At 39.9% G+C, this 15,830-nt stretch overlaps 1 protein-coding gene across 4 annotated transcripts in view; it reads left to right on the top strand.

Moving 5' to 3' along the window:
- Nucleotides 1-15,830, top strand: part of LOC126252967 (tonsoku-like protein) — a 286,128-nt gene that overhangs the window by 105,542 nt on the left and 164,756 nt on the right. For all 4 annotated transcript variants that reach the window (XM_049953987.1, XM_049953984.1, XM_049953985.1 and 1 more), the window contains exon 10: nucleotides 7,183-7,329. In XM_049953987.1, the coding sequence (XP_049809944.1) occupies nucleotides 7,183-7,329 (147 nt within the window). The remainder of the gene's footprint in view (nucleotides 1-7,182; nucleotides 7,330-15,830) is intronic.

Here is a 15,830-nt window from a genome sequence, read left to right as displayed (position 1 = left end):
ATGCAGCATAGTGGTTGCAGCTAAGCTTGTTGATCACATACAGAATTCAGTACCTAAACAGGCCCAAAACTTAATCACAAAACTTTCCTCCAAAAGCCTTATCCCCGCACAAGTATCAGTCCTTGCCGAAGGCCTCACCTTTTACCCCACTCCCAAATTCAGTCATGCAGGACTGACTCAGTTCATTCTTCCATCCAGCCACGATCTGCCTCCGCTGCCCTGAAATCGCCCCTTGTTCCCTTCCACAATTTTTTAACCTCGAACCTTGCTTCACTGTCATTCTCCAGATCCCTCAGCATGCAAGCTAACCATACATCCAAAGAAAGAACTGCAATCCACCACCTAAAAACTGATCCTGACCTTATAATCCTACCTGCTGACAAAGCGTCCATCATTGTTGTTTTGAACTGCAAGGATTGCCTGGCAGAAGGACTCCATCAGCTGTCAGGTTCATCCACCTACAAACCCTGCCACAGTAACCCCGTTCCAGAAAACCAGCAGGATCTCCATTCTCCTGAAATATTTTGGCCCATCCCATAACCCTTTCCCTCCGCAGTGCATCTCTCGCCTAGCCCCTCTCCTTGCTCTCCTACCTTCTGCATGCCTCCTAAAGTCCGTAAACCCAACCACGTAGGATGCCCCATTGTTGCCCATTACTATGCCACACTTAGAGAATCTCTACCCTCGTAGACCAACACCTTCAGCATATTACCTGCACAACCAACTTTTCTCAATTGCGGAAGTGGTAACTCTCTCTGCAATATATCCTATGTTTCCATAACCTCCCCTGGCCTCAACCTTCATTAGTCAATGTCCTTACCCATCGAGTCTCTTCCCTGTTCCCATTCCAGCACTACACAGCCCTCTTATCCACCAACACACCCTCAGTCGTTTTACTTATCTCCTTTGCCACTACGTCCACTGTGTAACGTCCCGACTGCATTTAGTTGCCCTGTATGCTCCCAAAAGCAGCATTTTACTGTCCCACACGTCTACCGTGCTATCCCTCCCCCTCCCTGCCCTGGCTGTCCTTAACCCAACCACCCGGTTGTCTCACCCATCATGCACTGCTATTCGCAGTTTGGGCTCAGCAGCCAGAGACTGGTCGTGTGTGTGTGTGTGTGTGTGTGTGTGTGTGTGTGTGTGTGTTTGACGAAGGGCTTGTTGGCCAAAATCTCACTTTCTGACAATCTTTTTGTTGTTCCTATCTGCAAGTCAGCTACTGCCCTATACATTGAGTTGCAACTATCGTTTTCATAAAATTGTTACATTCCGTCCTGGATTTTCCATTGTTTGATTTTACCAAACCATACTTTCAAGTTAAAATTTTGAACTTCACAAAAGACAATATTTATGTTACTGGTTGTGTTGGTCCTTGTTGTGTTCACTTGCGCTCATGCTTCTTCTGGTACCTCATTGGAACTTTGTTTACAAAATCCCTCCCTCCCTCCCTCCCTCCTTTGTGTGTTTTTTGGCAGAGGGTCAGGTTCATTCCCTTTGTTTTTGCATATCTTATAGTTTAGTTTCTGTGTGATGTGGGTGTTAAGGCCATCTTCTACTGCTATTTGTTTAACTTGCGTAGTCCTCACCATATAGCGGAGATGCTGAGTCACGATAGGCACAATAAAAAGATTCACACAATCAAAGCTTTTGGCCATTAAGTCCTTTGTCAGCAGTAGAAACACACACGCACACGCATATGCACACGTTAACACAACTTGCACACACGCCTGCAGTCTCAGAGAGCTGACGAACAGCAGCACCAGTGCATAATGGGAGTGGCGACTGGGTGGGGGTAAGGAGGAGGCTGTGGTGGGGAGGGGGAGGGATAGTATGGTGGGAGTGGCGGAGAGTGAAGTGTTGCAGTTTAGATGGAGGGTAGGAGAGAAGGTGTGGAAGGGGGAGGGGGTAAGTTAGCGGAAAGGAGAGAAATAAAAGAAACGAAAAGAAATCAAAAGACTGGGTGTGGTGATGAAATGACGGCAGTGTAGTGCTGGAATGGGAACAGGGAGGAGGCTGGATTGGTGACGACAGAGACTAACGAAGATTTGAGGCCCCGAGGGTTACGGGAACTTAGGATGTATTGCAGGGAAAGTTCCCACCTGCGCAATTCATAAAAGCTGGTGTTGGTGGGAAGGATCCATATGCTGTGAAGCAGTCGTTGAGATGAGGGATATCATGTTTGGCAGCGTGTTCAGCAACAGTGTGGTCCACTTGTTTTTCAGCCACAGTTTGTCAGTGGCTGTTCATGCGGACAGACAGCTCGTTGGTTGTCATGCCTACATAGAATGCAGCACAGAGGTTGTAGCATAGCTTGTAAATCACATGACTGGTTTCACAGGTAACCCTGCCTTTAATGGGATAGGTGATGTTAGTGACTGGACTGGAGTAGGTGGTGGTAGGAGGATGTATGGGACAGGTCTTGCATCTAGGTCTATTACAGGGGTTATGAGCCATGAGGTAAGGGATTCGGAGCAGGGGTTGTGTAAGGATGGACGAGTATATTGTGTAGGTTTGGTGGACGGCTCAATAGCACGGTAGGAGGGGTGGGAAGTATAGTGGGCAGGACATTTCTCATTTCAGGGCACGATGAGAGGTAATCAAAACCCTAACGTCACAACTGCTTGCTTTAGATTCATTTGAGCAGTTGCGAATGAGCTCATGCGCATGTGCAGTTCAGTCGTGTGTGAGTAGTACCTTCTTCCGCTTCTGGCTACGAAAGTGTAGTAGTTAACTGTATATGCAATAGCAGCAAGCAGCCAGATGCTACCTGTAAAAAAGTTTACTTGCACGCCTAAGCTGCCAGATTCACGCATGCGCAACAGGCCTGGATATAGGGGGTGGGGGCAAACTGGGGATCAGCCCCTGGCAGCAATTCTGGGAGGGGGTGAAAGACTTTGTTTCACAAAGCGCCTAATATACAGCGCACGTCGGTCTATTGATTATTCACGTGATTTTGTAACGCAACCCCTGTTGAATAACAGGTAAGAAAGATTACATATTATATTCTCGGTGTATCCAAGAAAATGAAATTTTGGCAGAAAATTTTTTGCCAGAACGCTACACTGGTAAGGGCCAGTTGTAAAGTCCCCGACTAGCAGCCGCTAAAGTTCTCTTCTGCGAGTAGCGCGGAAAACGCGATGTACGAACACGTAATAACGCCTAACTGGAGAATACATGCAGGATAACTGAAACGGTGATTGTGGCAGGGGTAGTCAAGTTAACCAGAGAATAAGTTTTAACCCTGACAGGAATAGTTACAGAATTAGTGATGACAAGATAGTTTGTTAGAACGAGGAAGGAGAAGAAACGGAGACATCACACAAATTATGGAAGAAATGACGATTCCAAATTTATATACATATTTCGAACTACTACTTTTCGATCTCATGCTTCAGAAACTAGAGTGTATGAATGAAATGTGTAACTATTTCCTAACATGAAACCTTTTGCTTATAGTAGGCCTAATAAGCATTTGATATTGCTACTTCGTGATTATATTCTGTCTTGTTATACAAATGACCATTTGTGGCAAAACAGTGTCATTTATTCAGTGTGTGTTACAATTTCTGCAATATTAGGCAGACTTATTTCATGTTATCTAACAGACAGTGACAAAATACACGTAATCAGCTCGAGAAACCACACCAGTCTTGGTACTATTCGTATTAATAGCTTTTTCAGTATTAGGCAATGACATTTGGTTTTTTCGTGTAGCAAAACGTTTGACGTACTTTGATGAACTAATAGATTCTTTCCCAAAAGGAAAACACGCCATGTAAAGCTGTACTAATGTTAGAGAGAACAGAAGTGCAAGGACTTAAGGATTGAAGAAATGTGTACTGTCTTGCTTTACTATTGTCTTTACTGGTTTTATGTATCCTATATTTAATTTTATGTCAAATAATCCCATCCAGTATTTATTGTGAGTTTTTAAAACAAGGGCAGGTTGTCAAACCGGCCGACTGGGAGCAGGAGAGGCACCACAGGACATTTTAATTTCCACTGTTCTGAACATAGTTTGATGGCACCCACTACAAAATGGTACACGTTTGAGTTCCACAGAGCGAAATACAGTGATGTGTGATAGAAGAATGCTGTGTGAAGAGGTGTGGCACTGCACTTTGGCACGTTTAAGACCAAATAATATGTCTTACAATTCCTCAAACACACGTTTTATGTATCAGACTCTTCAGAAAGATGTGCACTTCAAAATGGACATGTTCAAAAAGTCGATTTTTTAAATTTTTGGCGTCCTACCTCAAACGCTTGAGGGAGGAGGGGCGCCAGTCTCTAGTATTTCTCCGGTTCGGAAATATTGTAGATCTGGGGCAGATCTACAGAGCAGCCTTAAGTTGTAATGGGGAGGTGGGTAGTCTCACATGACCCGTTTTTACGTTTAGTGATTTTGCTGTTTCCTCTTCGTTTATTGCTCTCATGTCAAATAAAAACAAAACGGATTTCTGTGAGCAGGAGTTATCAAGTGAATTAAAATACATTCACATAATTACAGAAGGCTAAAATATGTTATTAGTTTCAGATTTTATTTTATTTCCCTCTTCTGACAGGCAAGCATTAATCGCATTGCAGAATAATGAAGTTGTTTTGGTCGATTTGCTAAAGAAATTTGGCTTCTATTAACTTTTCTGCTGAAACAGCCAATTTATTTCAAACGGAGTGTTTAATTCCACACTATTGGCTAGTTTCAACTGTTCGCTGCATTTCAGGTGCACATTTTCATCTTATAGTGCGTATGGCTTTATGCCATATTAAAGAACCAAACATGAGATAATACAATATTGGTACTCCAAGAAAATTTACCTCCGAATCTGGACATACGAATTTGCACTTGAAGCCGAAATATGCATTTCAGTATGGTTCACGAAATACCTGTGCTCTTGGAGTATCCTCTAATGTCTTGTTTCTTTTATGACGTTATGTAAGATCTTTTAATGTTTTACACGTATGAACATACGGGCTTCCTGCGTCATCGTAGCTGTGCAAGCGCGGAGACGCTTGTTATCTGGCACTCTCTGGCAATTGCTGAAACAAACCTATTTCTAACAGGTCCTGGGAAAATATTGGGAATGGTGGATTGAAAATCGTTACTTTCACAGTAAATTTCCTTTTACGCAAGGTGAACTGTATGCGAGAATGTACTATGAATTTCTTAAATCGCAGTGCTTTTGACTCTCATTTAAAAATTAGCTCTTTGAGGACGACCATTTAGGATAATTTCGAGCCCAGAAGATCTGACATTTATGTCGTTCATAAAAAATTTTACTGACACATTTCTGTGATGTATCTCAAAGTGTAAAACACACAGAAAGGGGCAACATTGTATGTGAAAGCTTTTCTTTTCTTGTAGCAACACTACGTATATTAATTTAAACCATTAACTTTTCCCATTTGTGTCTTCACGTTACTTAACAGTGATGTTGCTATTGGCTGACTACATCGCTTGTCCTATGTTCCGAATATCTGCTGTTGTCGGCTGGTGAGATCACGTGATGTGAGCTCTGACTGGCTTACAAAAGCGCATTGCAAACTCGATTTCAATGCTTCGGAAAGTAACATGTGGTGATTGGTGGAATTCGAGTTTATACTTTCGTAATATGAAAATATTCAGTGTACATGCTGCTGCAAGTCAGGCATCTTCCCAAAACGTGTATTGTTCCCTGAGTTGCATTTACTGAAGTGCTGGGAAAGTCTACGCCGGTGTATAAAATCATAACCATGCTAAAGACTGGTAAGTTTTACAGTTCCGAGGAGAATATACTCTCACCTAACACGGAAAAAGTGTATTTTCAACCAGGAGGAAGTGTACTTTTAACCAGGAATTCTGAGAAAAATCCGGGAATTTTTTTTCCTCATCCACGTATATACCCTGTATAAGCAACTGCATGGTAGCCATTACCAAATGCTTTGTGTCGCTCATTTTCCTTTCTAATTTGAAGGGAGTGAGAGATGAAGACAAGTCATCACGGAATTTGATTATGACCCTCACAGCATCAGAAGGGATCTGCAATCCCTATGACCATTCTCTCTGCTGGGCATAATTCTACTTTGTTTGTGCTTGTGACCGACTCCAGTTTATGGTATCCATACTTTGCACTTTAGTGACCGGAAACCATACATCGATAGAAAGGACAGCTGCCTTGATTTTTTGTCACGTATGCAGGACAAATTCATAATGAAGGTGGCTGTCCTTTTTATTGATATATGGTTTTTACCTGATGAGCCCTTGGACATTGGGTGATGTTTTCAGGTGTATTATATCATCCTTTTTCTTGATAGTGATTTTTTGTAAGATACTGTAATAAGTGTGATTTCTTCTCATTGTATTGAGAAAATAAAGTTAGATTTAATCTGTGTTAGCTCTTATCGTGACTGAGAAAAGTGGACACTTAGATATCGAAGCCATTCTTTGGTGGTAGTAGTAGGTTCTGCTACTTGCTATTCTATATTTCTATATTATGTATATGTATGTGTATATAGCCTAAACTACTTTAAATATAACTGATTTAATACCATTTTTCTACTAAATTTCACCTAGACATCGAGTGATGGTTGAGTGTGTCTGAATGTTGTATTACTTTCATGACATAAATGTATCATACATTACGAATTTAATTTTCGTATCTATAATGGAAATAAAAATGGTTGTCTTTTCTTTGTACTTAAAATAACCGAGACACAGGTGACATGTTGTAATAAAAAACATTCAAAACCTTATTCTTTTTCCATAATACAATTATGGAAGATAATATAGTAAGTGTAAACTCCCTGCATTTATTAGAAATAAATAAATAAATAAATTAGGTGTATGGCAGGAATATGTAATGATTCGGCAGTGTGTAGATATTGTTATTATCTTCATTGTGGCTTCTGAAGATCTCGTGCCACACTAAATTAAAAAACTGGCCTGGAGATCCTAACATACACTACTCTCACATTATACTACTTTGTGTGTGTGTGTGTGTGGGGGGGGGGGGGCGCACGCACATTTGTGCTCGTGTGTGTGCACGTGCGCTTGCTAATAGTATATTTTCTTATTATTGTAATATTTTCATGCTCATTCTATGATGAATTTACCTTGTTTTTTGTTTTCAATATCTGCTGCAACTGTATGGCTTGTTTTGTTGTAGGACACGTAAAACCTCTATCATTTGTGTTTTCCAGTGTGCTGAAGCAATAGGAGATACAGAAGCAAGTATTGCAGCAATTTATGTGTCTTTATCACAGACATATAAAGATAAAAAGGAATATGACAAGGCACTGGAGTTCAGTCACAAGGAGCTACAGTTGTGGCATTCTAACCCTGCAGAGGTAGGTTTGTAATATTTTGTCGTTGATCTAAATTTCTGGTATTGGCAGAATTTTTTTGTGAACTATTTAAAAATAACTATAGTTGTGTAATGATTGCAGTAAATTGGTGAAATACAGTTTACACATTCCTGACCTTATTGAATATTAAGTACTGAACTGAATTTTGGTGGGGATTATCACATTAACTTCATGTTATGCAACTGAAGAGCTCTGCATACAATGAAGCTAATTTACCCCAGCCGTATTTTCTTTTGTTACTATTCACAAACTGTGCAGCTACGTGTATTCCAGTGTAAAATTCAGAAGCTACTTTCCACATGGCAGCATCAAATTTTTTTTATGCTGCATGTAATAGTTTTGATATAAACAAAGTGATTACAGAAAAAGTAATCCATATTCTTACTAGAGATGGTACTGCTCAAAACTAGAAAAAAAAGTCCTACAACCATGAGTCGGGAAACAAATACTTGTTGATGTATGGGCTATGCTATTCTACAATAACCAGGCTACAGAAGTTTCTTGATGTGGTTAACACTCATTCTTGCACAACGTTTTGGTCTCCTCCTCAAAGAATCACACACTTTTGTGAAAACCCCAACCTGCTCTTGCAGGGAAACATCACCAGCTCAACCTCTATTTTAATGAGAAAAAAGTTCACTTGCAAGTTATTGGCCCCAGCAACCTTTAAACTGTTTCAACTAAAAACAAGAGGTAATAGTTCTATCTGGCAATGTCATATTTCCCAACATTTTTCAGCAACAAATCATACCAAATACGATGGGGTTTTGGAGAGATTTTTAATGTGGTGTATCAATTAAATTGCACATTTTTGTAGTATAGAAGTATAAATACACAAGCCACTGAGAACTGAAGCTTCACTAAATCAACATGGTACCTGCTCAGTTTGCATCCGTAGCTAATCATTATACAGGAAATGTGATGTCATGCAGAAGTGCTTCTCACACTAAAATAGAACAGTGAGAATGTTTATTTCAATATAATTTTACAATTTTGTGAATGAAGTTTGTGGTGGCAGCGGCTTGATCTGTTGTGTAGTCCAAGATCTAAGTTAGGTTGTAAGGTGGTTATTAGGTTGTATGTTGCCATCACATAACATTGTGCAAATCCCACAATATTTCATTAAAGCAACTTACGTCTTCAGCTGATTGCTGCAGTCACAGATACAGCAGCGTCTTGTTGCAGTCACCTGCAACCAAATGAAGATATCGAACAGTTGCTTCAATGACATATTTTGCTTCTTGCACAATGTTATCTGGTGGTAAACCTGAGAAGTTTGTTAGCATCAGATCCGCCAGGAAAGTGTGGTAAGTCACATTGGTGATCACAATTATGTGATCCTATAAGAAGCAATGATACCACTCATGCAGCATGATTTAAATTCTTCCATCTGTCATTATGTGATGACTGTGATATTTGTATTACATCAGAAATAGTGTGTTGACACTGGCTGATAGCGGCAAATCAAGCAGATGCTGTGTTTATTTATACATTTGCAAAACTGAAGTGCTGTATTTGATGGTATCATATTCATACCTGTGCACTGCAAAAGTATGCAGTTTAATTGCTGTACCGCATGAAAGATCTCTTGAAAACACTTATTCATTTGTATAATTTGTTGTGCAAAATGTCAGGAAATGTAGCGGTGACAAAAAATTTTTACGGGAACAGAGTTCGATCACAGTATATTTTCGTTTGACATCACATCTAGAGCCATAGCTCTTTACACATGGGTTAATGATCATAGGAAGCTTATACACTAACCTCATCTATGAGAAACAAGTCGAACTCCAACTTCAACATTCAGTAACTATCAGTTACCAATACTAGTAAACTACTGCCCACAGATTTATGGTATTTTTTGTACAGGAATAAGGATATTCACAAATTTTATGAAATTTTATAAAAGTTGCTGATTTTTCATTATGCTTATTAAAAGCCACCAACTTCACGTTATTGTCAATGTGTAATTTTTCCCGTTCCTAGGAATAAGTGCAAAATGTAAAATGTATTTTCATCTGATAGCCAATATTTTGCTTGTCACACACATGTAAATCTACATACACTGAAATGCAAAATGTATTCCTAGAATACTGTAGCCATGTTTAATCAAACACAAAACATTTTAAAACACTTACTAACCTACATCACATTACTGCACTGAAGATATGTTGAAATCCTATTTTATGTAACATTCGTGTTATGTGATATTATTAAAAACACATGCATCAATTGTTTCTATTCAGAAAAGTATCTGCTCCTTTTAAATTGAACTTTGTTTATAGTGAGTCTTTTTATGGATGCTGCCAAGTTATGGGATGTGTGTGTTCATGCTGGTTTGAAAAAGATAGATTATTTATAACAAATTTCATGAAGGAATAAAGATGTCAAGAGGTTGTAGTCAGTGTCCCCAGTTCTTTGAACAGGCTTGTGCAGAACATTCCTGACTTCACACTGCAATTAATTGGTATTACATAATTTTGGGCTCTGAAAAGTGTACCTTGGCTAGGTTAGTTACTGCCCAAAAATGATACAGTATGACATCAAGGAATAAAAGTAAGCAAAATATGCTAGCTTTTTTATTTTTGTATCATATTTTCCTGACAACATCCATTTTGCAAATAAAGATTTGTTTACCAACAGTTTTCAGTGTTTGTCCTTCCACCTGAGTTTATTATCAAGTTGTAATCCTGGGAATTTAACACCATCAGCCTCTCCTATCAGCTTGTAGTCAGATTTTAAACACATGCATGAGGAAATCACTTAAAAGTTCAGTACTACATATAGTGTGCATTTTCAAAGTTTAGTGACAAAGCATTGGCTAAGAACCACTTATTAATGTCCATAAAAATTTCGTAAACCACTCTTTATAAAATTATACTTGATTTGCTATTTATTTCAAAGTTCGTTTTATCTTAAAAAAAAAACCAACTGTATAAAAAAAGTCTTTAAAAAAACATGTTTAAGCTGCATATGAATTATTTATTGCTAAGCAACTGTTCAGGACTAGCTCATCGTTAGATATTTGACAGATGCTATAATAATCAGAATTAGATGTTTAGTTGTGACACCACATAATGAAAGAAAACAAAAGTAACCATGCCTGCACTGTCACTGTTCTCATGTCCAAGGCCTGCATCATGCATTCTGCTAGCATTACTTTTGTCAGGAAAGGGGGGGGGGGGAGACTGGAACAGTTAAAAAAAATAATGTTACGATAATTAAGAATGAATTTCACTCTGCAGCAAACTAGGCACTGATTTGAAACTTTCTGCCAGATTATAACAGTTTGCCAAACCAGTGCGCTCCTAGGAACTTCATCTTCCATGGGCTGGTTTTTACGGACTGAGCAACGTGAGCTCAACTCATTACCCTCCCTCAAAGTTCTACTGCTGCTAGTACCTTTCTCCTCCCTCCCATAGAAAGTGCTTGCCCACGAAAGCGAAGGTCTCAGGTTTGACAAGCAGTACGGCATGCAGTTTCAACCTGCGAGGGAGTTTCACATGCTAACTTGTTAAAGTCATGAGATCAAACTAACCATTCATGCTGTCTTCACTAAAAGACCAACTGTACTCAATCCATGTGTTCCGATAGTCTGCAGTATATATTGACACAACTCTCATCACAAACAATGCATGACTTGTCTATTCTCTCAGCGTATGATAAAAGACAAAAACATCTCCCTTAAATCAGTTGACAGCAAAGGAAAAGTGTTTAAAATTACTCTTTGTAATAAACTTCAGTTCAGTATGTGCAAAATACATCAATATTAGCAAAACCCCACTCAAATCTTAGCTGTACAACCTGCTATATAGCATTACTAAATGTAAACTCAGAAGCACGTAAACACCTTATGAAGTAAAACAAAGTTTTGCTGTATTATAGGCGTGATGTGCCTAACTATCATACTAACTCTACAAAATTACATGGATTGTTAAAAATTAGGTTACATTTTTAGTAACATACACATACAGATCTGTTCCTTAATATTTAACATACCCCATCAGTCCAAAAAGTTTTGAGACTGGATGTATAAAAAAAAAAAAGAGAAAAATTAATTACAATGGACAAACTTTCATGCAGCCAATTGATACTGACAGAAAACTCCTTCTTTGGGGTATTATTTAACTCACACATCACATTGGCCTGAATGTCCATCATGTGAATCTTGCACTTCATCATTTTGTGGTAGGTTCATATTGTTAACACCAAGTCTTGTCATTCATGACGATTTTTTCCAGCGAAGAACAGTCCACATCTTACATTTCCGTCAAGTCGCGGTAGGTGTCCGTGCATCGTTGTTTTAATTCTAGAGTCCAGACTTGTCCTTTCCAAAACATTCTGGAGAATGTCTTGAATACTTGATTTAGAAATTGTAAATATGTCTTATTAATAATAATTGCTTTTTTGACATAAGACGACGAAAATGTGACAAAAAGATGATGCTGCAAGCATCAGAATATGCACACCAGCAGACTTGCAGCACACATCTATTCCTTAGTTTGCTTCCAAAAGTCCCAGTATAACTATTCCCATGAAGGATCATGCACTGCAGTAAAATTCTTTTAGAAGAACTGTGAATGTTTGTCATGTCTGCTAAGGGTCTGGATGATGTTTGGTTTGTGGGGCACTCAACTGTGCAGTTAACAGCGCTCGTACAACTTCCCAATCCGTACACAGTCCAATCTCGCCACATTCATGAATGATGATAAAATGATGAGGAAAACATAAACACCCAGTCCCCAGACAGAGAAAATTCCCAACCTGGCTGGGAATCGAATCTGGGACCCTGGATCCAGAGGGCTAAGGGTCTGGAGAAAATGATTACAAAATTCGAAAAGATAGCTTCTTTCGAAGAGCAAGAAGTTGATCCAATGTCTATCAAAGATCTAGCCACAGCATTGCAGGAGGGTTCGAGTGGTGATGTGCAAATGTGCAGTGCACAGGGAATTGACAGATTATTGGACATGCATGTGAGCATGGTGCATAAAATCCTATGAAACACCCTACATTGCTATCCATTCAAGATCACCAATGTTCAGGAGTTGCTTCCTGCTGACCCGCAGGCAAGATAAATGTTGGCTCTGGAATGCTTACTCACATGGAAATGGGCATTGAACGGGCATGAAACATTCTGTGGACAGACAAAGCACTTCTCTACCTTCAAGAACACGTAACTATGCGGAATTGCAACAGAAAATCTGTGTAGTATCACTTATTTTGCAAAGGCGACCGGTACGGGTTGGTGGCATCGTTTATTGTAGGACCATATTGTTTTTTAAGGAGATGAGTCTTATGAGTCTTGTTACCTGTAACATCACTGGTAAATGCTACGCGAGTCTTTTGCGCACCGATGTCATTCGATCCCTTCAACAGTGTGATGTGTAGATAAGATCATTATTATGTGAGATGGCACTCCTTCACACATCGCAAAGCCAGTTAAGCAGCTGCTGTGGGGCATTTCAGAACTGGTAGAGTTATCAGCTGTCATTTCCCTAATGACCATCCTGATCACCTGATCTTAATCTGTGTGACTTCCAGCAGTGGGGTTATCTGAAAGATAAGAAGAGTGTGATAGCACCAATGTTGTTCTCTATACACATAAAGGATTTGGCGAACGGTGTGGGCAGCAGTCTGCAGTTGTTTCCTGATGGTGCTGTGGTTTATGGTAAGTTGTTGAAGTTGAATGACTGTAGGACGGTACGAGAAGACTTATACAAAATTTCTAGTTGGTGTGATGAATGGCAGCTAGCTCTAAATGTGGGAAAATGTGAGTTAATGTTGATGAGTAGGAAAAACAAACCTGTAATGTTCAGATACAGCATTAGTAGTGTACTGCTTGACACAGTCACATCATTTAAATGTCTGGGTGTAATGTTGCAGAGCAGTATGAAATGGAAAGAGCATGTGAAGACTGTGGTAGGGATGACGAATGGTCGACTTGAGTTTATTGGGAGAATTTTATGAAAGTGTGATTCATCTGTAAAGAAGGCAGCATATAGGAGGTTTGTGCAACCTATTCTTGAATACTGCTAGAGTGTTTGGGATCCGTACCAGGTGGGAGTGGAGGAGGACATCATAGCAGTTCATAGGCGGGCTGCTAGATTCGTTACCAGGAGGTTCGAACAAAATGTAAATGTTATGGAGATGCTTCAGGAACTCGGATGGGAATCCCTGGAAAGGAGGTGACATTCTTTTCAAGGAACACTATTGAGAAAATTTAGAGAACCAGCATTTGAAGCTGACTGCCAAATGATTCTACTGCTGCCAACATACATTAATCACTTAAACAGTCAGACAAAAACCTCTTTCATGTACTTAAAGCCGAACTTTACGTAATTATCGTAACAAACTCTCAGTGTGACTTATCTTTCACTTTAATATTCTTTGCCCTGCTTGTACTTTACCGTTTTGATTCACTGCGTAATCTTTAACCTTTTTATTTTTTGAGATTCAGAGATTCTGTTATTGTATTTTCAAGTTATGTTATATGGGGAGAAACGACAACATGAGACACCAATTTTTCCTTTATCTCATGCACAGGGCCTGAGCTTCATTTTATTTAGCCATTTTCTTAATTTTCAGTGTCTCCACAAAGTTTCGTCAGGCGTGAGTGCTGGTGGTAAACTACTTCCCCACTATGCGGAAGCTAGTAAAAAAAAAGAAACAAAAAACCTAAGCGTCACCGCCACTTTAAAGTATCATTAATATTCACTCAAATCAAAGCAAATCTCTCCCTCTTCAGGCTTTGACATACGTGTACCCTCTATACCAAATTATAAACACTCAGCACTCTCAATTTCAAAGAGACAATTATCGTGCTCCACTCATTTAATAGGTCTTGGTTCTGTCAGTTTTGTCGGGTGGAAAATTACTATTACACCAATTCACGCGTGTCACAAAGTATCTGACACAGATTGATTCTCCCGTTTACATTAATCAAATTAGGACGTCCATTCTCACAATAATTACACGACAATCACAGGCTGCACTTTAATTTGAGAGTTCTCTCAGCTGGGGGTTCTATTAACTTAGGACTTCCCCACAATTACAACCAATACAGTCGCACACTCACGCCAAAGCTTAGCAAATCCTTATTACAGAAGCGGCAACGGCACATGTACCTTTGTGCTTACCCTTATTAAACCAATCACTCACAAAGTCTTTGTGTGAAGGCGATACCAAATACACACAATCAAGACTGAAAAGAACCTCCCCTTAGCACGAGATACGGAATGCCTGATCACAAGTAACTCCAAGGTTAGCTCGACCAAACTTTACACTATCACTAATCACATGAAAATGCGAGAAAAACCAATCTCTTAGCGTGTCTCACAACGAGTTACTCTTTTAAAGCAAACTCCAAATATCATTGCACATCCCACTACCGATTGCGAACAATACAGCTCGTGCAATAATTACATATAACTTCCCCTATAGGCCATAACCCCATCATGGGTTCAACTAACAACTTTAGAAGCCCAAATCCGACATTAAATCACTAGAGTGCCAACTCCAAATAGGCTTACACATCCCAAGTGTCACAAACTGACTGACGTTACCCCGTGACCTCAATGGTGACTAACTCCCCGATGTCTCAAATGTAGCTCTACACAAGATATCAACGGTAACTCCTCTTGAAACAAGGGACAAAACCAAGAACCAGAATTTTTTAACAAACAAACATGTCACATTAATTGTCTTGTTTTCACAACTTTCATTATTAGATGCTTTCGTTCCTCTTCAATAGCAGCCAGCTGCGCATCAGTCGATATCTTTGCCGCGCACCACACTGCTGCTATCGTTGCGGTTGTGTGACATCTCTGGCTGTGACAGGCTCCGCTGCATATGCTCTTTCTGCAACAGGGGCATCACAACCCCCGCCCCCCCCCCCCCCCCCACCCCCACCCAGATTCCAGACCAATATCCTTAATATCGGTTGGCTGCAGCATTCTTGAAAATATTTCAGTCTCAAATATCATAAATTTCCTTTGTAACCAAAAAGCTTATGTTCACGAATCATCATGGTGTTAGAAAGCATCGTTTATGCAAATCTCAGCTTGCCCTTCTGTAATGTGTCATACTGTGAACTATGGATGAAGGGCAACTGGCAGGTTCCATATTTCTAGATTTCTGAAGAGCATTTGACCCAATGCTCCACTGCAGACTGTTATTGAAGGTATGGGCATATGGCATAAGTTCCCAGGTATGTGAGTGCCTCAAAGACTTCTTAGGTAATGGAACCCAGTATATTGTCTTCGATGGCGGTGGTCCTCCCATGAACCATGGACCTTGCCGTTGGTGGGGAGGCTTGCGTGCCTCAGCGATACAGATGGCCGTACCGTAGGTGCAACCACGATGGAGGGGTATCTGTTGAGAGGAAAGACAAACATGTGGTTCCTGAAGAGGGGCAGCAGCCTTTTCAGTAGTTGCAGGGGCAACAGTCTGGATGATTGACTGATCTGACCTTGTAACATTAACCA

This window comes from Schistocerca nitens, chromosome 4 (genome assembly GCF_023898315.1).
Source record: "Schistocerca nitens isolate TAMUIC-IGC-003100 chromosome 4, iqSchNite1.1, whole genome shotgun sequence".
Taxonomy (NCBI): domain Eukaryota; kingdom Metazoa; phylum Arthropoda; class Insecta; order Orthoptera; family Acrididae; genus Schistocerca; species Schistocerca nitens.
This window is presented reverse-complemented; position numbering and strand designations above follow the sequence as displayed.